This window comes from Rhinolophus hipposideros (genome assembly GCF_964194185.1).
Source record: "Rhinolophus hipposideros genome assembly, chromosome: 2".
NCBI lineage: Eukaryota > Metazoa > Chordata > Mammalia > Chiroptera > Rhinolophidae > Rhinolophus > Rhinolophus hipposideros.
In genome coordinates, this window is record NC_138048.1 from 61,405,383 (window position 1) to 61,431,518 (window position 26,136).

At 36.3% G+C, this 26,136-nt stretch overlaps 1 protein-coding gene across 2 annotated transcripts in view; it reads right to left on the minus strand.

The window, feature by feature from the left end:
* VPS8 (VPS8 subunit of CORVET complex) overlaps positions 1–26,136 on the minus strand; it is a 236,051-nt gene that overhangs the window by 52,951 nt on the left and 156,964 nt on the right. For both annotated transcript variants that reach the window (XM_081062741.1, XM_081062742.1), the window contains 6 exons: positions 24,637–24,740; positions 20,622–20,703; positions 20,199–20,281; positions 9,472–9,552; positions 7,696–7,865; positions 5,397–5,562 (listed from right to left, as the gene is read on the minus strand). In XM_081062741.1, coding sequence (XP_080918867.1) covers positions 5,397–5,562; positions 7,696–7,865; positions 9,472–9,552; positions 20,199–20,281; positions 20,622–20,703; positions 24,637–24,740 — 686 coding nt within the window. The remainder of the gene's footprint in view (positions 1–5,396; positions 5,563–7,695; positions 7,866–9,471; positions 9,553–20,198; positions 20,282–20,621; positions 20,704–24,636; positions 24,741–26,136) is intronic.

Sequence of the window (26,136 nt, forward strand, 5' to 3'; positions counted from 1 at the left end):
CTTGTTGAATTGGAATCAGAAATTGAATAACTAAAAGTCAATTATCACAAGTCTTGGAAAAGGATGAAATAAAAAAAACTATTTGATATAAGGATCACATTACAAAAGTAGTGAGAAGCTTCAAATGCTTTTAGTACCTTCTTGGGGGTAGAGAGCAACAGGTGAGAGCTGACCGGCACTCTCAGACTGACTTCAGAGTAACCGGGGCCCTCACCATTGTTAGCTTCCTGCACTGGCTAGGAACTTAACCAGGGCTAATATGCTTTCAAAGGAAATTAAAAGAGCAAAGTAGAACTTTTGTGACATAAAGCATAATAAAAGCCATCATTTTAATTTCATTTAATTTTTTTTTATAATTAAAAATGTGAATGGCTCACACAATGGTAAGAAATTTTAATTAGCACAGCCAGTACAGTATGGATATAGTTTAGAAATCAGCTTTACCAGGTTTTAATACAGCCAGAATGCTAAGAATAGAACAGGCTGAAGGCAGGAAACTGGGAGTGAAAATGGTCTTACACTACTGGTGGTAATGTAAATTGGTACAGCTGCTATGGAAAACAGTATGGAGGTTCCTCAAAAAATTAATAATAGAATTACCATATGACCCAGCAATCCCTCTCCAAAAAAATCTGAAAACATTTGTCCATAAATATATATGTACCCGATGTCCAATGCAGCATTATTCAGATGGCCAAGACATGGAAATAACCAAAGTGACCTTCAATAGATGACTGGATAAATAAGATGTGGTATATATACACAGTGGAATACTACTCTGCCACAAGATGAAATACTGCCATTTGAGACAACTTGGATGGATCTTGAGATTATTATGCTAAGCAAAATAAGTCAGACAGAAAAAGTCAAAAACTATATGACTTCACTCATATGTGGGATATAAAACTGAAAGCAACAAAGGAACAAGACAAACAAACAAAAACTCATAGACACAGACAACAGTTCAGTGGTTACCAGAGGATAAGAGGGGAGGGAGGGTGGTACCGAAAATAAGATGCAACTGGACCATCAGCTCCAAAAGACTTATTAGAGCTGATGGTCCAGCTACATCTTATTTTTGAAGAAACACAGTAGAAAAGGGAAAAGGAGGTCAAATATATGGCGATAGAAGGAGAGCTGACTCTGGGTTGTAAACACACAATGCAATATATAAATGATGTATTTATAGAAATGTATACTTGTAACCTATAATTTTACTAACCAATGTCACCCCAATAAATTTAATTTAAAACAAAAAGAAAATGGTCTTACAAACTTGAGTTCAAATATTGGCCCTCCCTCTCTGAACTACATATAGTTCCTTCAGCTGGAAAATAAGGACTACGTCATCCTCATAAAGTTGTTGTGAAAATTAACATAAACACATCTCAAGCATATATTTGATGTTTCTTTCTTCTGTTACCAATCTACTAGATCTTTTTATAATATCTTAGTAAGAAAAACAAGGGAGACAGACAGCTAGAGGAAATTTTAAGAAATCCAAAATCATTCTCATTCTAGCTTGCCTCATATTAAAAAGTATCAAAAAGAGGTTTTCAAGATCTAATCAATACTCTTACTGGTGTTTCCTAAAGAATGAAAAAGTTGAATCACTTCTTCTGCCCTGTTGAATGGGATAGTCTTAGAATAAAGCTGCCTTTGACGTCCAGATTCACTTTAAATAATTTCCCTTTTCTAGATGCTCTGAGATAAGGCAGGAGAAAAGATAATGAAATAGGTTATTGTCTTTCTTCATTGTATGAGGTATGGGAGGCAACCAATGTTGCATAAATGGCTTCAAAATTCAATTACTAATTCATGAAGAAATTCTTAGCAAATCATGGAATAGAAGGGAACTTCCTAAACATGATATAAAGGTTACACACAAAAAGCCTACAGTTAACATTATACTTAATGATGAAAAATTGAGTACTTTCCCCTAAGATCAGTAAGAAGGAAAGGATGTCTATTTTCACCATTCCTGTTCAACACTGGATTGGAAGCCAATGCAATAAGGGAAGAAAAAGAAATAAAAGGCATACAATTGGAAAACAAGAAATAAAATTCATTATTTGCACATGGTATTATTGTCTATGTAGAAAATACCAAAGAATTAATACAAAAAAGTATTAATACTAATAAGTAAGCTTAGTAAAGTCACTGGTTACTGAATACAAGGTCAATATACAAAAATATATTTCTATATTTCAGCAATAAATAGAAATTGAAATATAAGACAGTAAAATATATAAAAGCATCAAAAGTCATTACACATTTAGAAATAAATCTTGTAAAACATATACAAGATGTATATGCCCAAAACGACAAAACACTGATGAAATAAATCAGAGATCTAAATAAATTGCGAAATACACCATGTTAATGAGTTGGAAGACTCAATATTGTTAAGATGTCAACTCTCCCCAAATTGATCTGTATATTCAACACAATCCCAATTAAATCCCAGCATGATGTTTTTGTAGAAATTGACAAGCTGATTTTACATGGAAAAGCAAAGGAAGGAGAATAGCGAAATGTTAGAAAGAAGAACAAAATTGGAGGATCACATTACCTGATCCAGATTTACTATAAAGCTACAGTATTAGAGATAAGATAGACATATAGCTAATGGAATAAAATAGAAAGTCTAGAATCTAGTCAATTGATTTTCAATTAAGGTACAAATGCAATTCAACAGATATCCACATGCAAAAGAATGAACCTCAGTCCTTATGTCACACCCTATAAAAAATTAACTCAAAAAGGATCAGTGGTTGCCAGGAGTTGAGGATGTGGGGAAAGGTCGACTACCAAGAGATATGGGGAACTTTTGAGGGGGTGGGTAATAATACTGCTCTATATATCTTGATTGTACAGGTGGTCGCCAAAATTCACAGAAGGTGAATTTTACTGTTTGTAAATTGTGTATTAAAATACATAATTACATACATAATATGTAATTGCCTATTTTAGCCTCTCAGGATTATCTAGGGAAAAAGGGGAAAAAATCTAATTGGTACTATCTAGGCCATAATATGTATATAATCACAAGTTGTTTATGCATAGGATATAACTGAAAGAGAAAAAAACTCAAGTGCCCTAAGACGTAATGCTTTAGGTATCTACATAAATAAAAGGTCCCCATCTGCATTTGGATTCATCTTGGAAAGATGCTGGGAATCACAGGACCTATCCTTCCTTCCCTAAATGCAAACAAGAAAGTGTTTTAGATGTATAGTTAACAAAATTTTCAATCTGGAAACTATATTGAACATCTTTACCTTTATGTTCTGCAGACTTCATTAACTCCAACAATAAATTCTCCTTTTTGATGTTTGTGCTCATCTTAAACAAAGCTCCAATATGTCCTCTTTTCTTCATCCCAATTCCTACCATTCTAAACCAAGTTACCACTTCCCTCCTCTAAATTACTTCAATATTCTTGGTCTCCCTATATCATTCATGCTTTCCTTTCAATCCATTTTCTGCAGTGTTCTTTTAAAAATATTGGTCAAAAACACACAAAAACCTATTCTGATCAGATCATATCATTCCTTCCTTAAAACCCTTTAATATCTTCCTATTTTTTTAGCATAAACATAAAAATAATTTATGTGGTTTCTGTTTACCCCGCTAGCCTCATCTCATAACCACTCTCTTTCACTCTCTAGATCCAATCATGCTCAGTGTCTAGTTGCACGCTTTTTCCTGCTTCGCAGTAGAGATGCTGTATGTTTCTTTTACGTATTGTTCCCTCTGCCTGGAATACTCCTCCTCCTGCCAACCCTTGCACCTAAACCTGTCTAGCTTACTTCTTTTTTTTCCTTCAGGGTCAGCTAACATGGCATTTTGAGGAAGCCTTCCGGGACTTCCCATGACTAGATCAGATCTATTCATTATCTCCTCTTACAGCACAGTTCATCTCTAAGTATAATAAAAAAAATTTGGTCTTTGTCCCTGGTTCCTGTCACATAGCTCCTAAAACTCTTGGAGTCTCCTGAATAATAGGAGTGTCTTTTGTATGCTAATTAGATGATGGGTGTCTGGGGACCCCTAGATAGCTTCAGAAGGGGCAGCTGGTCACAAGATCAAGCCATGATTTAAAGGGTTAATTATTTTAATTCTACCACCCTTTGTCCCCTCCCAAAACTTCTGGGAAGGGGAGAGGGGCTAGAGATTGAGTTAATTACCAATGGCCAATGATTTAATCAATCCTGACCACATAATGAAACATCTAAAAACCCCTAAATGAAGTTCAAGAAGCTCCCCAGCTAGTGAAGACATTGATGTGCTGGGAAGGTGGCACGCTGGGAGAGGGAAGAGAAGCTCTGTACACCCGTCTCCTCCATACCTTGCCCTGTGCATTTCTTCCATTTGGCTGTTCCTGAGTTGTATCCAAATAATAAACAGGTAAATGTAAAGTATTTTCCTAAGTTCTATGAGTCATTCTAGTGAATTATCAAACCTGGTTGGGGAGTGGGGTGTCACGGGGACTCCTGAATTGGGCAAGTCAGACAAGAGTGCAGGTAACCGGGGTATCCCGTCTGTGACTAGTGTCAAAGTCACACTGAGGGCAGTCTTATGGGAATGAAGCCAACGTCAGAAATGAATTGAATTGCTGAACACACAGTCCAGAGAACTGACAGAACTGGTGTCAGAAAGAACTTGAGAACACTTATTCAAAATGTCTTCATAAATTCATTGGTTGTCAACTCCACAAGTCAAATATCTTGCCTACTATTATATCCCCAGCACTTAGCACAGTGCCAGGCACACCGTTCCATATATATTGGGAGAACATAAATGAATGCCTACCACTGGAGTGTAGAAATTCTAAACTGTTACCTGAGAGACACCAGGTAAGGGGGTTTTGCCTGCTTAAGAAGAAAAAAGAAAGGCTGTAAAATGAACAAAAATTGTTTCCAGTCCGTTAGTCAGACTCCAAAGGCAATGAAAAGGTCTTTGAAGAAAGTTACCCACTGAGAAAACCATGCACAGAGCACACGTGTATGTACCTTGTCCATCAGCCCTACGTAAAAGTGAGAACTCTTCAGCACATACGATCGTAGGTACTCATTAGCACTGCAGCATTTGTACTGGCTGACCTCTAACTTTGTCAAAGGATCTTAAAGTAGGCGCATGTGTATACATCTCTGTTCAATTAGATTGTAAGCTTTTTCAGGGTAGAAAATGCCTTCTGTTGCTCTCAAATGCCCGTTTTTCAGTGCTGGACAGAGCAGAGAAGCTCTCCTCTACAGGGGACTGAACAGATGTCATATACTGTATACCCATCAGGTCAATTTGCTGAAGGCTACAGGAACTGAAAGAAATGGGCAGGCCTACAAGACATGGGTAAGAGAAGACCATCTCCACCTTCACATGAAAACAAGTCTTACCTGTGATGGGATTATCCTTCCTTTTTTAAGTTCAGATGAAGTTTCGCTTCGTTTTCCTACTTTGTTACTTGAGCTGCATTTGTAGCATGTCCATCTTGTTTGCCCCTCAATTTCTATGGTGCACTCTTTGTTTTGCAGACAGAACGAGTGATACAAATGGCCGCAGCTGCAAAGTGAAGGCAACCAATTTGCACTTTTCGTTATCGTAAAATCCATAAACACAAGCTATGTTAGAGTGTGTTTATAAGTGATAAAGATTTCTCATAAGCTGAAATACACTGATGGTTGTATAGGTTAAGAAACAACAAAGGGAATATACTTGTTCTTGTCCTCTCTTTGTAAAAATCCAGACTCACATATTTGTACACTGAAGCTGTGAGTAGGAACAGAAGCAGTTCTCTGACCACAAACCACCTGGGGGATGAGTTGAACTTCTGTTCATTTCTCAAATTATGAAATATTTTTAGACATTTTGAAAAAAAGTTAATTGGGGAAAATCAAAATTATTGATATTGATAATAAGCTTGACAATAACATGAGTGGTCTGCCTCATAAAATTCAAGGTGCAAGAGTTGTGATTCGATTAAGCATTTACAAAAATGTCAGTGGTATAGTAAATTCTTACATTATTCTTATGAAGACATTCCCTACTGGTTACACTAAGTTACCAAAGGAGCCTCCCAGAAGTGAGTGCTCAGTATAACTCTCAGGCATCTTTGCTGATTCCCCCCTCATTTCTCCACCCTGAAATACTAGTTGCCTCAGAAGTCAATTCTTTTCTCTCCTATAGTCTTTACAGTCTTTCTCTATTGTCTTTCTGTATATAACCTGTCTCTTCTAGAGTCTTTCTCCTCTGTATTCTTCTCTTATACAGCTACCCTCGCTCCTTTAGTAATTCCTCCCAGTTCCGTATCTTTAAAATACCACCGACAAGCTGATGACTGCCAAAATTTTACCTTCAGCCTACACTTCTAAAACCCATCTATCGGTCTCCTCAAGAACTCCATTTTGGATATCTAACAGACATCTTAAATTTAACATATCTAAAAGCATATTCTTGATTTTCACCCCACTCCACTCTCACTGCATACTCTCATGCAAACTTCCACACCTTAATAAAGGCAACACAGTCTTCCAGTTTCTCAGGACAAAAACTTTGGAGTCATCCTTGACTATTCTCTTTCTTTTACAATCTGTAACAGATCTTATCAGCTCTATCTTCAGAATAGATCCAGAATCCTACCACTTTTTACTTCATCGTTACCACCTTAGGCCATCTCTCACTTGGATTACTGTAACAGCCTAACTGGTCATTCTACTGTCACCCTTGACTTTTTACAGTCCATTCTCAACAGTGGTCAAAGTGATCCTTAAGACATAGGTCAGATCATGTCAACCCTATCCTCAAAACCATCCAACGGTTTCTCATCTCAGAGTAAAAGTTAAACTCTTTTCCTACATGACTAAACTCACTTTTCCTAAACTCACTTCCTACATGACTTGGCCTTTGCTCTTTCTCTAAAGTCACCTCTTACCATTTTTCCTTTCCTTCACTCTTCGAGAAGTTTGTCTACAGAGTTTATCTTACATTGCCCCTACCTATCCTAGGTGAGCTGTCTTTGATCCTGAGATCGAACCTGTCACTTTTATACTAGATTTCTTCTCTCTTTGCACTGTGCTTTAAATATCATTTAAATGCTGATGCTTTCTAAATTTGTATTTCTAAGCCAGGTCTCTAGGTTTCTTACTAGAGTAACTGTCTACCTGACATCCCTCCTTGGATGTCTGACAGTCACCTCAAACCTAACATCTCCAAGACGAGATTCCCGATTTTCCCAGGTCCTCACACCTGCTCTACATCTTAGACGATGGTCCCCGTGCATCCAGTTGCTCAGGCAACTCACACTCCACATCGAATACATCTGCAAATTAGCTCTACCCTTAAAATATATGCTGAACGTTCACGCCTACCTCTCTCATTCTGCTGAAACGTCACTTCCTTAGAGATGTTTTCCTTTACCATGGTGTCTTAAAATAGGCCTCTCACCCCAAACACTTCATCCTTCCATCCCCTTACCTGTGCTGTATTTTTCCTCCCAGCTCTTACTACTCTGTACTTATTGCCCGACCACCCTAATACCTATTTCTCCCGACTCCCAGGAAGAACGTAAGGTCTATAAAGGCAGGAACGTTGCCTTGTTTTGTTCACTGCTAGAATGATTGACTGGGGCTATGTGTCCACCCGTATTCCTGCCTGGTAATACACATGCATGACACCTATAATATTTCCTTCTCTTACCTAAAGACAATAATTTCGTCAGCCATTTCTTGGCGTCTCTTGTACTGCTGCAAACATATAGAGCAGTAATCCTGCTTGGGATTCAGTCCTCTGGTGACCGAAGCTCTCAGGTTACACAATGACCAGTGGAGATCTTGGTTTAGGAGGCTAGTAGTTGTTTCCAGTAGGGTCTGGGAAAGACCCAAACCAAAAAAACAAACAAATTAGTTTATAAAGTGAAAGAGACAAAGGGGATGAATAAGGAATATCAGTTGTTTTCTTCTCAACCACAAACAATTGAAATTGGAATACACTACAAAGGCATAAAATTAATCAAATATCAAAAACCCCATAATAAGTGGTTAACTTTAATGTGCAGAGTAATGACAAGTGCAGACATTAAGATTCTCAAAATAATTATTAAAAGGCTGTTACTGGTTTCTACTAAGAAATGTGTGCTCTGCCAGTTTATAGCTTAATTCATTTTGAATGACTAGAGAAACCCACATCTCTTTATTTATTACATGTATAAAATAAATTTTTTCTGAGTGACTTGAAGTGTTATAACAAATAACAAAAATGTCCCTGATTTTTTTTTAATAGAAACTGCATCCATGGCAATATTTCAAATAACCTTTCAGTGGAAAAGCTAATGGCCATTACTCAGTTTTCATCTCCCTTGAGCCAGAGAGATCACATTTTTCTGATCAGCACTTAGTCATTTGAATCTGCTCAAGACTGTGACATCTGTCATTAAGTATCATAAAGACATTTTTGCAGCCATACATTAAGTCCTTTTAAGGCTCTATGTGCTTATAAAGCATTGTTTTGTTTTCAAACTATATCTAATTCTCAACACTCATATATATTATCATTTAGATGTACAGTTGGGTTCTTTTCTGTCAGTCTGAAAGGGGAAAGATATACTAACCATCCTCCTTGCTACATAGCCTAGTCCATTACCTTTATCTGTAATGCAGAACTTTTAGTTCTAATGGTACATCTACTAGAACTAAATGTAATTCTTTCCAATCAACCCTATCTTTTCCTCCTCTTCAGAAATTCACAAAAAATTTCTGCCCTGCACTCAGCTTTCCTTCTGCCAACGTGCAGTGTGTGCCTGCAGGGGCACTGGCTTCATTGGGCTATGCTTAGCAAAACTGCAGTTCCTACAATACCCTAAGAAAAGCTCTGCCACCCAAATGTTTTCTTCTTTTTCATTTTCTTCTCTGATTATTAGAAAAGCAGACATCATATCTAACATGCCCACATAGCACTTTTCCTAGGTGGCTTCGTGAGTCACTTTGAAGTACAGTAAGAAAAAATTCTGTACACTAGGCTGGCTCCTACTGAGAATTAAAGCTACAGGCAGTTTTGAGTTAGGGAAGGAAGACTAATGACCATTTTTGGTTATTGGCAATCATCTGCTTCAGGATGTTTAAAAGAACACTCTTAATTTTATTTTGCAGTTTTCTATACTCTTGCTGACCCTTCCTTTTCATGGGTTGTATGTTTGCATTCAATTATTTTTCCAGAAAGTTTCTCACTCACATTTTTTATTTCAGAAAAAAGATATTTGTCCCTCTGCCAATGAATCAAAACAAAATGAATCCAAATTTGATGCAGTTTCATGTTTTAGAATGTGTGTATAAAAATTATATATTAATCAATTAAGGTCAATCTACCAAACTTCTACTAAATCGATGGTAATTTGAAAAGAAAAAAGCATAGATGCAAAGAAAAAAGAAATTGCTTCTTTTTACCTTAGGACAGGCTTAAAAATATAAAGTAGCTTACTTGTTCATAGTTAAAGGTATCCAACATTCCCAGAATCAGTCCCTGGATTTCTCCAAGTTTTCCTTTGCCATAAACTGGATCCTAGTTTGAAAAAAGTTGCAAAAAATTATAATGCTGTTCTTGGTATTTTAAAATTATTTTAAAATATAACTTATCTGAAAGGGCCAAAAACTCTTAAGTATTTTTTTACAGTCACAATATATTGGTTCGTCCATGAAGCTCCCAGTGAAAACGCACATCAGTTTCCCTCTGGCCATCACAAATATTTTGGAAAAATAAAACTGAAATGATCCAAGCCTCTTGCTTAATAATCTTCTCTGCAAGTCTAATTAATTTCACTCTGATTTTGTTTCTGAAAGAATTTCCTCCCTCTCCTTCATATTAAAGACCAGATCTTCCGTGTGGAGCTCTTATTTAGCTGCTACTTTAAAACCAATGTACTCATGAGTACCCAGAATCTGTCTAGTAACGCCTGCGACCCACATTTGGCCACCTCCTGGCCTAAACCAACTAAATTGCTCTAGTTTAGGAGAAATACTTCAGTTTAGGAGATGAATTTATGAATCCGAGGAGCAGCTTTCAGTTTTTCGAAGCTTTTCTCAATGAAGTCACTACTGATAAACACCAGATACCCAATCTTCCCTCCAGTGCCTCTCATATGAGGTTTGCCGTAATTTGTGTATTATATACAATTTGGAAAACACTAACGTGTACAAAAATAAAACAACAAAAAAGTGAAATCCAACCATCCAGAGATAAACACTTTTGATGTATATTCTTTCAGTTTTGTTTCTGGGGAAGGAGAGAAAGAGCAAGAAAAAGGGATGTATTTCTTAGTGTACAAAATTTGAGTGTTTCACGTTAATACTTTTATGCCTTTTTTTACTTAATAGTATATTGTGAGCAGTTTCCCATATCATCAAATGTTTTGCAATAGCCACAGGGTATGAATTATGTGAAGATACTATTTATTAGTTTATTCAACCATTCTCTGTGTTAGACATTCAAGTTTCTCTGGCCCAATCCCCCACACCCAAGTCCCACCATTACCAAATGGCAGTGGCTGCAAATTTTGGTCTGATCTCTTTCTTCAGAGATGTCTAGAAAGGAAATTACAGTCTCAAAGAGCTCTTTTATGCGTACTCATATACACTGCCTAATTGCTCTTCCAAAATGTCGTATTATGCAATTTTTATCTCCATCAGCACATTTGTGTGCTCATTTTGCTGCACCTTTGGCTAGGCTAGGAATTATAATACAAGTTTCTGCTAACAAATGAGTATATCAAATCTATTACTTCACTTTAATATGAGGTTACATATGATATAAATGACTCTTCCATGCTAAACAGGGGAATCCAACTAAATAGTAATGATTAAAGTAGCTGCTATTTATTAAGTGACTAGCATATGCCAAGTACAGTGCTAAGTACTCACTATAGACCATATCACTAAATCCCTTCCAGAACATTTATAAATAAAGAAATACAGGCTCAGAGAGGTTAAGTAAAATTCTCTAAGATCATAAAACTATTAAGCAGATAAGCTGGGATTTGAATAGGTACTTCAGAAACCATGTTTTTAATTAACACACTATATTGGTTTCCCAAGTATGGATATACATACACTAATAAACTAAATAATAAACTAACGCTTGCTAGATAACATGGGTAACTGACGTGGATAACTACATGGTAAACTAATGTTTGCTGGAAAACATGGATAACATTTCTAGTTACTTCTTAGGGAGTAGGGGTTCTTAAAACCTTGGTGCCGTAAGAATAACTGAATTCAGATGTTAAGAAAGAAAAAGACAAAAGCAGAAGCATTTTTTCTCAGTCTCTTGAGATCTTGTTTCCAGGCATATCCTCTGTTTGGTTCAAATAAACTCTTCTTTTTTTCTTTTTTAAAAAAAAGGAAAGATAAAAGATAAAAACAGTGAAGCAGAAAAAACTTAAAAGAGAGGTTCAGAAATGTGAGAAGAAACTGCTTTTCTGCTCTAACACAACAGTCTTAGGATTTCCTTCTTTTTCTCTTCTAGGCTCTGGTGATGGCTCTTGAAGACTGGGTAGGTGCAATTTCTAACTAAGATCAGTTTTCAGTACTAGAGCAGCACAAGATTGTCTGCCTGAAGTACCCAGTCCCTCGTGCTGAAGTTATGCTGAAGAAATTGAAGGTAGAGAATAATTACTCTTACGTATTTGTGTACTAATTAACCAGTTCATAAATTTGGGCTTGAACAGGCCACTTAAGCTTAGCGAGGAAATTTTCTGTTTCACAGCTAGAGACTGTATCACTTAGCTAAAGAAACCTGTCAAACATATGCAGATCATTTACAAAAGGCAAGTCTATAGATTTCTCAGACTCTTTACTAGAAAAACAACCCAGGCCACACATACACCCACCAGACAAATTTTTCTTTTAATTTTCTTTGCATAAAAATAGATCCATGTTAATGCTTCTGAACTTACTCTCAATTACACTTTTGGTCAAGCTCTTAATAAATACTTATTTTTCAAAGTATCCATAGATATAGTGTAATACCTTATTATAAAAAACCTATATTCCAAAAAAAAACCAAAAAAAAAACCTATTATAATATCTATTAGTTTGGTGCAAAAGTACTTGCAGTTTTTGCAATTATTTTCAACCTTTTATACTGCAATTACTTTTGCAGAAACCTAATACTATAATACGTACATTTAATACACTAATATTGCTCCAGCATAGAAAAGCTCTGTCATTTGTTTATGACAAGGGTGGTTTAGAGAATCAAGAGGTTTTTAAAAGGGTAAATTCTGGTAAAAAGAAGAAATCTTTATAGGTCATGTCCATATTTATATCAGTACATTTCACTTTAATATGCATAATTTAAAGGCAAAATCATGAAAATTACCTCATGCTGGGCAACATATAAATTATAGAATGCAAAAGAGAGCTCAAGGCTTCTAGCACAGCATGTACACAATCCACTAGGTTTTCAAATTATTTTCCAAAGATGTCAGCTAGATTCTTCGGCAATGAATAACTGTTGAGGTTTTTCTTTAACTTTTTTGTAAACTAGAAGGGTAAACTTGCGTACTTCACGTCAACTTGTTTTTTTTGTGTTTTTTTTAAAAGACTTTATTGGGGAAGGGGAACAGGATTTTATTGGGGAACAGTGTGTACTTCCAAGTGTGTACTTTTCCAAGTCAAGTTGTTGTCCTTTCAGTCTTAGTTGTGGAGGGCGCAGCTCAGCTCCAGGTCCAGTTGCTGTTGCTAGTTGCAGGGGGCACAGCCCACCATCCCTTGCGGGACTCGAGGAATCGAACCCGCAACCTTGTGGTTGAGAGGACGCACTCCAACCAACTGAGCCATCCGGGAGCTCAGTGGCAGCTCAGCTCAAAATGCCGTGTTCAATTTTAGTCGCAGGGGGCAGAGCCCACCATCGCTTATGGGACTCGAGGAGTTGAACCGGCAACCTTGTGGTTGAGAGTCCACTGGCCCCTGTGGGAATCGAACTGGCAGCCTTCGGAGTTAGGAGCATGGAGCTCTAACCGCCTGAGCCACCAGGCCGAGCCACCAGGCCGGCCCTGTTTTTCTTTTTTTTAAAGTACATTAGAAAAAGATACGTTTTTCCCTAATGCTTTTTAGTACCTATTGTATCATGTATGTGGTTTGTTATAAAATTAAAATCTTTATTAATCAAGCATTACTTTAGAAATGTGAATAATGCCTTCAGCAGGTTAGCATGTAAATCATTTGTTTGCTTTAACTCCATCAGTAAGACAGCCATAAATAGCTTCTCAGAAGCCAAGAATTCCTTTTGCCATAGAGGGAAGATCAATAAAAGCAAGCAGGGAAGACAGAATGTATGTAACACAAACATGATCCCTTAGAAACGAACTTATCGTCTAATGTTCCTGAAAGAAACTTGTACAATTCAGATACCAGGCATCAGTTTGAATAGCCATTTAGAGGTCAGAAAGATCTTTGAGAACCTTTCACAAGTAAACATCTCTTGTGAAAAAAACTAAATATCTGAGAAACGGTGCATCTAAATAACTGTCACTCCCTATGTCTCCCCAGGGGACTTGATAAACCAAGGTGGATATGAAAACTACCATGGCTGGTGTTAGGTACAGAAGTAAAGGGCTAACTTTCCAAGTTAGAAGATCTAGGTTAATGTTCCAGCTATGCTCACTTAATACCTGACTAAGGCAAGTTATTTAACCTTTCTGAGTGGCACTTTCCTCATGAGAAACAGGCGGATGCCGCTACTTCCCCAGCTTAATGTATGCAGAGATCAAAGGAGATAAAGTGCTATATAAACTGTTGAGAACTATTCAAGGACATTAGGTGACTGACCCAACTATTATTAACTGAGTATATACTATGTCCCATGCACTGTACTGGGACAGGAAATAGTCTAGTGGGGAAGATTTAAAATGGGTTAAACACTGGGAAAAAAATAAGAAAAATGATGATGAGGGGGGATTAAAAAAATAAAAACACCTAGGTACATAAAAACCCCTGGTTGGAGCACTTGATAACTTAAATGGACTGGGACAATTCCTTGAAAGACACAATCCACCAAAACTCACACAAAAAGAAATAGATAATGTAAATAGACCTGTATCTCTTAAAATTGAATCAGTTAAGTACTAATCTTCCAAAAGAGAAGGTCCCAGGCCCAGAAGGTTTCACTGGTTTGTCCTACCAATATTTAAAGAAGAAATCACACAAATACTCTACCATCTGTTCCAAAAACCGACGCAGAGGGAACATTTCCTTACTCATTCTATGAGGCCAGCGTTATCCTAACACCAAAAGCAGACAAAACAACCTCAATTGAAATGCCAGTGCACAAATTTATGGATACAGATAAAATGATTCCAAAGTTTATGTGGAAAGACAAAAGACCCCAAATGGCCAACACAATATTGAAGAATGACAAAGTCAGAGAACACTACCCGACTTCAAAACTTATTATAGCTCCAATAATCAATATAGTGTGGCACTGGTGAAAGACTTAGACAAATAGATCAATAAAAAAGAACAGAACGCCCAGAGATAGACCCCCTTAAGTATAGTCAACTGAGCAAAGGCAATTCAATGGAGAAAGGAATAGTCTTTTCAACGAATGGTACTGGAATAACTGGACATCACATGCAGAATAATGACATGACACTTTTCGCAAATATTAACTTAAAACAGATCATAGACCTAAATGTAAAATGCAAAACTATAAAACTTCTAGAAGATAACATGGGAAAAATTCTAGATGACCTTGGGCTTGGTGATGAGTTTTTAGATACAACACCAAAAGCACAATCCATGAAAGAAAAAAATGAAAAGTTGGACTTCATTACAATTGTAAAACCTTTGCTTTGTGAAAGACAGTTGAAAGAATGAAAAGACAAACCACAGACTGGGAGAAAATATTTGCAAAGCACATATCTGATAAAGGACTTGTATAAAAAATATACAAAGAACTCTTAAAACTCAACAACAACAACAAACAACCCAACTAAAAAGCAGACAAAAAGAACTAAATAGACACCTCACCAATGGAGATATACAGATGGCAAATGAGCACATGAAAAGATGCTCATTGTCATTATTCATCAGGGTTGTGCTAATTAAAACAGTGAGATACTACACACCTATTAGAATGGTTAAAATCCAAAACACTGGAATTATTGAGACTTGTTTTATAACCCAGAATATGGTCTATCTTGGTAAATGTTCCATCTACACTTGAGAACAATGCATATTCTGCGGCTATAATTGATTTATAAATGTCAACTAAGTCACAGTGGTTAAAAGTGTTCATCAGAAATCTGCTGTTGTCCTTATTTTTGTTCCTTTGTGTCTTTTTTCTCTGGCTATTTTTAGGCTTTTTTGTTAATCATTGATTTTGAGCAACTATAATGTGCCTTGTAGTTTTGTTTTTTGAGTTTGGGGTTATTTATCTGTGTGCTAACAATTCTCAATAAATTTGGAAACTTTTCAGCCAATATTTCTTCAAATACTGTTTTCTGCTCAGACCCCCTTTTCAGGACTCCAAGTACATATGTTTTGGACCACTTGAAAGTGTCCCACAGCTAACTGCTCCAGAGTTGATGCTCCGGTTCATCTTTTTCTGATTCACTTTACAGTGTTTCATTGTGGATTGTCTGTATCACTGTCTTCAAGTTCACTAACCTTTTTTTTTCTATTTTGATTTTCTTGTCTGCTAATTCTAATATCCATGTCACATTTGGGTTTCGTTTTCCACCTTCTTTGCATACCTTATAAATTCTGATTCAACGTCATACACTGTAAATTTTACACTGTTGGGACCTGAATGTTTTTACATTTCTAAAAGTATTTTTAAGCTTTGTTCTGGGATGCAGTTGAATTACTTGGAAACAGTTTGATCCTTTCAGGTCTTGCCTTTGAGCTTTGTAAGGCATGACTGGTGCTATGTTTAGTCAGTCTAGGGCTAGACAACTGTTTCCCACTACCAAGGACCTTTGAGCACTCTACCCAATGTTCTGTGAACTATGAGGTCTAGTCTTCACTAGTAGGAAAGATACTATTTTTGGCCCTAAGTGAGTGCGGGTATTATTCCCTTTAATCCTTTCAGGTGGTTCTTTCCCTGGCTTAGGTAGTTTCCTCAGGTCGGGAACTTATACTTGAGCATGGCCTTTGGCACATCCCCAGGGTTCTCTCCTGGTACTTGCACCGCAAACTCTGGCAACCTTGGTCTCTCTTGACTTTCAGCTCCATATTTTAAATCAATGAGTATTCCAGAAACTTCTTGGGATCCCCCTTCCTACTACACTATTTCCTGGACACTCTATTAAAACATTAAGCTAGGGCAGACAGGGCTCACCTTGCTTACTTCTGATCTCTCAGGAATCAACATCCTTTAATGCCTGATACCGTTTTTTGAAAACTGCTATTTCATATATTTTGTCCATTTTTTGGTTGTCTCAAGCAGGAGGGTAAATCCAGTCTCTGTTAGTCAATCTTAGCCACAGTGTAATGACTTTTATGTACTCTAAAAATATGTATCGAGTCCCTATTATATGCCAAGTGCCTCTGGGCGAGGTGATAGTCTAGGCAAAGTATAGTCGTATCCCTAAGGTCCTTCTGTACTTACAGAAAAAAATATATATTCTGATTCTTTACTATTTCCTAGAACTCCATTTCTGGCCTTCTGCTTTTCTTGCTCATTCACTTCCTCTTAAAGTTCATTGAATTTCACTTCTATGTGGATGATTTCCAAGTCTATATCTCCACTTCTTACCTCTTCCTATAAACTCCAGTTTTGTATTTCCCCACTGCTCATTGTTAGCCATGTAAACCTGATATCAGGGGATTACCTGGGTTCTTCTTGTGTTCACCTACATCTAAAGAGTCAAAGAATCAAGTGGATTCTATCAACTAAGTAATTTCCAAATTCATTTTCTAGTATCAATTCTATGTAACTCAACTAACAAACATTGAGTACCGATTGCATTCCACGTATCTCTATACCTTCACTCTGGATCCCTTCCAATTTATCCTGTACAACATACGCTGAGTGACCTTTCTAAAGAGAAACCTTATTCCATTATTCCTCTGCTTAAAATCCTTTGATGACAATTTACTGATTTAAAAATGAAACCCAGAGTCCTTACTATGTATATATAGTTATTATGTATATATAATAATATATATACATATTATAGTTACATATATATGTATTACATATATACTACATACAGTATATATATAGTTACTATATATACTGTGCATATATAGTATAGTTATATATATATATATACTATAATATATATATATATATATATATAATATATATTATGTATATATAATTCACTCTGCTTAGAATAGACCTATCTCCTTTTTCCCGATTCCTTTAGGCGCTTTCAGATTCAGTTCAGATATCACCTCCTCCAAGAAATCTTTCCAAATTCCCCAGTCATGGTCCTTACTATGGTTTAGAAAGCAATTAAGGAGACATTTCCAGTCTGTCTATTCAAATTTTAGCTCTGTGATTCACCTTTATTCTTGTCCTATGTTCCAAGAATACATAAACACAACTCCCCATATGTACCATGTTTTACCTGTAATTCTTTGTATATATAATTCACTCTGCTTAGAATAGACCTATCTCCTTTTTCCCGATTCCTTTAGGCTCTTTCAGATTCAGTTAAGATGTCACCTCCTCCAAGAAATCTTTCCAAATTCCCCAGTCTATTTCAGATATATACTTTTATTGATATATACATGTATATATACATATATTCATATTGATATATATATGTATATATACATATGTATATGTATATATACATATATTCATAAATCCAACGCATCCCTACTTATTCAAGAAAGATAATTATTACAAAGGTATTGGGGTATTTCAAGGATCCAAGTAAAGGAATGTAGGTAAGCCTTAAGAACTACAATTAGGAACTCAAATGCCATCAGGATTTTCTATGTGTTCTCCTCTCCCACTGTCTTGAATCCTCTCCTTGTATCTTTTCGTTTCTCTATGGTCTTGTCTATTTTCACCTTTGCGTGTCTACTTCATTCTTTTCTTCCTCTCTATAGATTAACTTTTTTTTTTTTTAACTATTTCGGTCGATATGATGGAAAAGTAGTCAATGCCAGCTCCTGAACTTTGTGACTTATATAATCCAGAGACCTGAAGAGAGACTTGCTCGTCTTTCTCAACTTCAGTTCTAAAATTTCCAGTAAAGGACACTGATTGGCCCTGTTTAGGCCAGTTGCTCACCCTGAGTCAATCAGGTAGAGCCAGGAGGCAGTGTCACGCTTTCTGGTGGCTGTTCTTATTATAATCCTATGGACCGAAAGTACAGGGATGGAGAGTGACAATCACCCTACGTGGAGTTCAGAGCAAATAATCCTTGAAGGTGGCTACTATTACTTGCTTAGAGCCTTATGAATAGTTATATTAGAACATTTTCTTCTCTAATCTATCATAGACCAAGGCCTGTTTTGTTTTTTTGTTTTTTTAAGGAGGGTGCAGCTCACAGTGGCCCATATGGGGATTGAATTGACAATCTCTTTCTGTCTCTAAGAGCTTTTTAAGGGTAAGAACCGTGCATTTCATTTTTATAGGTAATGACCAAACAGGTTAATATATAATTAATAAACTAGTTAATAATGAACTCTTCAAAAGACCAGGGACTGAAACAAATGAAAAAGCTTACATGATATAATAGGAAAGAGTATAAATTAGGAGCTAAGAGACTTTGAGGGTATCCAAACTCTGCCACTGATGGTGGGGTAGGTGCTTAACTTGTCTGTACTTCAGTTTCACCCTTCATGAACAGAAAACTTTATGGTAGCCCTACCCAACCTCAAAGATTGTGTGCTTTAAATGAGATAATATCTGTGAAAGTATCATGAAAAAATAAAAATCTCTCTAGAAATATAAGGTAGAGTTATTATAGTAATCACAAATGTGCAAATAGGAATTTAAGAACTAGCATACCCTCCTGATTAGGAGTTAATAACCACTGAGGGTAAAAAATGATAAGAATATAATTAAAATGAATGCCAGTATAACTCAAAATAAAGCAAAGATTTTCAAGTATCAAAAGCCTTCAAAGACATGAATTTTAAAATACAAATTTTTTTAAAAATCATGTTTTTGCCAAAGGAAAAATAGATTTTTTACTTATTATAATTTATGTATCAGAAAGTGTGGTTAAAGCTCAACATAAAGCAAAACGCATACACTGAAAGAGAAGCCTCTCTGAGCTTTAGGATTTCATCTTTCCTAATTTACTTGGTAAATTAAAGTATTCCTGCCTTATGGAGATATTTCTTTTATGTGATTAAAAACCTTATGACAAATGTATTTTTAAATGAATATAAGAGAAGTAGTCTATATCAAAGAATTATTCAAAGATGACGAGGATCAAATGAGATAATGTAAGTAAAGAGACCTTCTCAATGATAAGATGCTATCTGATGACAGACTACTGGGTGCAACGGTCTTTATCAGCAAAGGCCCAGACGCTGAATACCAGATGGGAAGAAGAGCTTGGAGAATCTTAAAAGAGAGCTGACAGGGACATTCTTGATTGGATAAAAATCATTTGAAAACTATAAAGACCAATGGCATCATATTACTATTTGATTTTTTTTTCTTGGTGTGTCTCTATACTGCATAAAGGGAAGGAAGACAAAATGGACTCCAAGGAGGATTCCTGTTGTTTCCCCAAGAATGTTCACAGATTTTTAAAAAAATATATCTTAGTGTATTGTTAATGTTCTCCTTTTGATGAAGTTGGAAAGGCTCAGGCCTTTTTGTTGAAGAAAACAGGCTGGAACGATGTTTTCTACAAAAGCTTTGGCCAACAAGCCTGCTAGAATTTAAAGTAGGGGATGAGTTCTGGACATAAAGAAAGTTTTACTACGAGTTAGACAACCTAAGTAACAACCAATGATTAAGAAATGACTATGTTAACTTAATGTTTCTGTTATCTTTTTTTGATCTAAAAATATAAGCAGCTGGAAATAATGGTAATTCTCTCCCAGTGAGCACACCAATAGGAAACCCCGAGCTAGCAGTTAACATGAGGGTCATTAGTGTATGGCAGGCAAAATCATGCCACTGGAGTGCTAGGAAAGATTCAACATGAGAGTTAGATATTTAGCTAATGCCCCAAATGACCTGCATCATATTTTTAAACATTAGCCCAATTAACCCTTTTAACTCACCTGTAAGATTCTTTGCAAGATTGATGGAAGGGCAATAAATGCTGCCATGCTGTTCAGAACTTGCATGGTCAAAGATTTCAGAGCTGTTATAATAAAACATTAATATGAAGGTTAGTTTAAAATAAGAGTTTTAGGTTTTTCTTACAAGTCAGTGGGAAATGGTAGATTCATATAGCTTTCTAGAAACTTAGCTAACCAAGGCTAGTTTGATATTTTAAGGTTAAGTGTTGATAAGTTGCAAAGCTATTACTAGTCAAGACAAATGACATAATTGGTGCCACAGAAAGAATTGAACCTGAAAGATGAGATCAACACTACAATATAATTTCATTAAGAAAGATATAATTGGAAAAGGTTATCACAATGATAATCTTTAGCAGATAAAAATTAGGCAATGGTACAGGTAGATTCTGATCAACTTACCTTCAGAGCGTAGATGAGGTACAGCTGAACTAGACAGCTTCTGAGGGGCCATCATTGCTTCCAGCAAGGGAAACCAGAGTGTCTATCAGAGGAAAACAAAAACAAGTGTTGTTATTTTTAAAGTAACATCAGCATAGTGTTTCACAGGTTGAAATGTACTTCTCACATACATTTGCTGGTAAAATTAGAAAAAGATGGAATACTTGACTGGGAAGAGAAAAGACAATGAAAAGCAGAGACCATAGCTAGAAAAGATAGCTTTACCATACATCTTGGGGAAAAAAAGGAAGCTGAAGTTAAGTAAGTGTAGACCTCAGAACTGCAATCTTCTGTGTCTCAGGAGGGTGGATTCAATGGAGCCAGGACAGAGCCTCCTGCTAGGTTCTTACTTACTCTGGTATAAATGCATCACTGACCAAGACTAAATAACCCTATGCACTGCAGAAGGAAACAGAGACTCCCCCTACACCTACCTTCCCCCCGTTTCTCTTCAGCTATGTCAAACAAGATATATGAATAAACGTTATCCAAAGTTTTTTCCTACATCAAGCATTAGTTTGTATTTCCTTAGTCATTACAGACCAAGAAGTGGAAGTTAACATTACTTCAATTAACATTTGCAACCACATCACGAGATAGAGCTATCTTTTGTTTATTCCTATTACACTGAACACTGTATTAAATGCTTTACATACATTTTCTCATTTCAGTCTCATAGTAACCTTATACAGAAGCATTATCTTCAGTTGCAAGAAGAAAATTATGCTTAGAGAAGTTAAATAATTTGCCAAAGATCACAAGGCCAGTAAATTGGTATCTGACTCCAAATTCTGTACTCTTAAGACTTAGGAAAAACCTTTATCATCATAAAGAAGTCCAACATCAAATATCTTTATTAAACAAATTCAAATTCAGACACTTTTTGACAAAAAAAGATAAATTTCCCTTTTGCCACATCAAAGGCTTTGTTTCTGTTTCTGATTAAAAGATACAGATTCAAATACAGTCATAATAATCTCCAAAGTTCTAGAGGCATGGATTTTATATCTAATTCTACCAACAATATATATGAACCTGGACATATTTCAGTTTATGTAAATATGAACTGCTCTATTTATAACATAATTGTTATGTTTCCTTAAAATTTCCATTAGAAGAAGAATATCAAATAGATATTAGAGAGGAGATGGATGGGTTGAAAAATTAAAAAGGCTTAGTATTAAATATGTATAAACATAACTTTAAGAATTTTGCCCTTTTGTGTTTTTCTATCAAAGTATAACCATGCTCAGATATAGCCAGCTAACCAAAAGATAAATGAAAATAAAAACTTAGGATGGAAAAATCATGGCAAAAGGACTGGTGTAAAGCCCATAATCCATTTAAATAAAAATTAAACAATCATGAGAACTATAGATTCAGGAAAGAATGTGTTATTAACCTTAATAAGGTAAAATAACATAACTAATTAAAGAGTTGGAGAAGAGAGGTTAGAGCAAGCAAGAGTTCATGCAAATTTCCTTACTGGCTTGGCATCACAGATATTATAAAAAACTGAAATGTATTTGAAAACCTATTAGACTTCATATTTTTTAAAACTTTAGTGACATTTATAAAAAATAGTATGGTAAATAAATATTTGAAATTTAGAAATTCCTTAGTTTTCCATAATCTTCCTAAATGAGATTGCATACCATGTTTATTTTTTGTTTATTTTTAAAAGCAGACATTTGATTCAATTTTTCTAAAATTATGTTAACCAAGACAGATAAAAAATATCTAGAGTGATATTCACCAAATGATGATGGTTATTTTTGTGTGATAGGATAGATACAGGGTAATTTTTTTCCTTCAATACACGACTTTGATTGCATCTTTAAAATATCACAAAAGAGTCTGAGGAATCACTCGACATCTCGGTGTTTCTATAGCTGGACAACTTAGATCTTATTCATCAGCCTGCTGAACTATTCCTTTTTCAGAAACACAGATATCATCCAAAAAATTTCTGATATCCTTGTTTTTAACTGCTGTGGCTTGTTGAGTCAAAGCAGCTGAATTTGATACAAGTTCAGTATCATTTCCTTCAATAATTAACTCATTTTTCTGGGTTTGAGATACTGAACAAGCAACACCTGACCTCATGTGAACCTTGCAGATGTATTTTTCACACAAGAAATTTAGTATTTCAACAGAACCATTCTCCTGAATAACTTTGATGGGGAAGTGAGCACGCGCAGACCGCATCTTGTATTGGAAGCCCAATGTAACCCTCGATCGTGTTCTGTAAGTGACAGGTAGTGCGAATAGGAGCTAGTTCCTTCTTATGTCCCCACCATTGTCACCGGAGCCTCTTCTTTTCTTTCCAGGGAGACTGAGTTCTACATGGATGTGACAGAAGTCCCTCCACAGGGTGCCTCTGGGGCCCTTCACAATAACTGTGGTCCCTTCAGAGTGACGTCCACGTTTTCTGGGACGTCCAGTCTGACTGCTGAGAATGGTCTGCGTCCTCACTTTATCCTTTGCTATAGATGCAGCAAAGCCAGGGTAATTTTTTAAAACATCCTTCTTTGTAAGTTTCTGTCTTGCAGGATGTTTTTCTTTTTAAATGACAGATATGTATCTTTTTTACACACAAAAAATTTTAATAAAGAAAATAGTCACATCTATTAGGTAAATGTGCTTGTTAAGCACAATTTATATTCTAAAGAGTTATCAAATTTTATATTAAAAAACTCTTCACATATGAAAGACAGTTTGGGGAATATAATCAATAATGTTGTAAAGATTTTGTAGGGGGTCAGATAGACACTTGTCTTATTAGGGAGACCACGTCATGGATGGTGTAGGTGCCTGACCACTGCACTGTACACCTGAAGCTGAAGCTGAATAATAATGAATGTCAACTATATTTTAATATTATATACATATATAGTCACAGGATGTGGAGTACAGCAGAAGGAATAGAGTCAGGGGACCTGTAACAGCTATATACGATGTCAAAGGGGTAGGAGATTGGGTTATCATTTTGTGAGGGGTATAAATGTCTATTACATTGTTTTGTACACCTGAAACTAATAAAAAGAAACCCTTCACAAAAACTTAAAGAAGTTTACCCACCTCGTAAGAACAGAAAACAAACCAAGTTTATTATTGCCATTGTAACACGTATGGCTAACATAAAACATTTACCCTGCTTCCCATTTCAGAAAACCAGGCAGTGCAAAGAGGCCAGGTGGTGGCAAGTGAGAGGCCACAGCCTGGAGGGCCAGGCACCGCATATGCTATCACGCTGCCAAAGTTTCACTTCTTAAAACTACTGTAGAACTTAGCTGTCAAGTCACATCTCGCCCCCTTAGTGCTGTAACTCCCACCTGCACGGGAGCTCAGTTTTGTGTTCTCCTTTATTGCAGTCTGGAATCTGTTGCAGAAGTGCTTCTAACCTTAACTGCACTCCGAAATCATGTGGGAAGCTTTAAAACATACTGATGACTGGGTCACAGCCACAGAGACTTTAGATGACCTGGGGTGCAGTCTGTGTGCTGGGAGTTTTCAAAGCTCCCACGTGACTTTAATGTGCGGCCAAGGTTGGGAACTACTGTATCATAACCTTCTTCAACCTTTTCCAGCTTTCTCTGTATCCCGAAGGGTTTTCCTCCAGTTCCTCATGCTCACTTTCATCCATGGGGAATAGAAGATAAATGATGACACATCCACAATATTACTACACAAAATACAGAAAATCTCAGTCCAAAGAGAACAAGGACATCTAGTATTCACACAACCAACGTTTTGCAGCACAGCTAAATCTAAGAATATAAAGCCTTTTGTGAGAGCCAAGAGGGCAGGCAAACCTCATAGCAACTTTGGGAGTCTTAGACACCTGGGAGCACTAAACAGTGATTAAAATCCAGTTGGACTGAACTCAGGTCGCTGAGAGGGCAGTGGAAATAGAATTAATTCTTCCTTTCAGAACAGAACAGACTTTTAAATACCTAAGTAGTTATTCTCCTACCTCTCTTTGCTGCTGGTTCAAATTATGTGAATTCCTCTGGCAAAGGGCGATTGTCTCTGCCACAGCATCTTCAACGTCCTTCAACGAGGGATCCTCTTTGGGGTCTAGGTTCAGAAAAATTGCTAACATCACTTAAGGATATATTAATGATAATCTCAAAGCTTCTGTAAAAAAATTAAAAATTTTTCTCTGTATATCCTTAGTTTTCTATTACATAGTCATCGATAAGACCCGATACCGAGGTTTAGTAGATTCAAAACCAGATGATTCTGTGCAATAGTTTTCTATATCAATGTTTAACATTCATAGGACATATAAAGTACACCAAATTTGGCAATCTAATATGCTTTAGCTATGGAAAATTCCCAGTCATCTGTTTGTGGATTAGTGGAGACATTATCTTTCACCTTTCTTCTCTACTATTTTTTCCTCTATTTCTTAAATGTGGGTATTCCGCCAAGAGACTATATTACTTTAGGCCCTTTTCATTTTTCAGTAATTTCAGCCACTCTTATGGTTTTAATTTTCACGTCCTTGCTAATAACTTTCAAATATACACCTCCAGCCATTATTCCTTTCAAAATCTGCAGGTTGAATTTTCAACAGACTCTAAGACGTCTGTCTCTACATGTATGTCCTGCAATCACCTTGAACTTTATATATGAAAAACCCAACCTGTTTTTCTCCCTTCAAATCTACTCCTCTCCTTACAATTCCAAACTAAATTAATGGAACTATCGTCTTTAAGTCAACTAGTTTATAAGCCTTCATCACCTTTGATGCTTCTCTCTCATTCACCCATTCAACTTTGTTACCCACACAGCCAATTCTGTTAGTTCTACTTCCATACTCTCATATGCCCACTACTTTTACTCTGCGAAACTCTTCATCACCTCATTTGCACTACAGCAGCAGTCTCTTAATTAAACTGTTCACTTCTAAATCTTGCCTCCCTCATTCCCTTTTGTGCTGTCACTAAAGTTTTCTTAAGGGCAAATCCAAACATATAAGTCCCATCCACAAAAACCATCAAAGACTTCTAATTTTTAAAAATAGACTGTGAGTAAACCTCTGACCCTAAGTAAACATAGTAAACACTCTGGCTCAGCTTCTCACACTCTGTGCTTTTTTATCACCAGATTATTTCTTACTCCCTCAGGTTGCCGGCCAGGCACTTTCATGTTCACATTCTCCTCGGCCTAGAAGGCCCTTTCCCTGCTTTTTGCCTATGAAACTCCTATTCTTCATTCCAATCTCAATTACTTCAAAGGTCATGTCTTCCACAAAAGTATCTTTGACTCATTAGCTACAAATTGTTCCCTAATTTTCCACAATCCTTGCCACTTTTAATGCACCTCTTTTATAATACTTGACTCTACCTGCTCTGGAAGTTTTTAATTCATGTATCTGTCTCCTTCACAAGACTGTAGTTCTTTGGGTGAGAACTGTATTTTAGCCATCTGTATAAATAACCCATAGGAACTAGCAGAGTGTATTGCA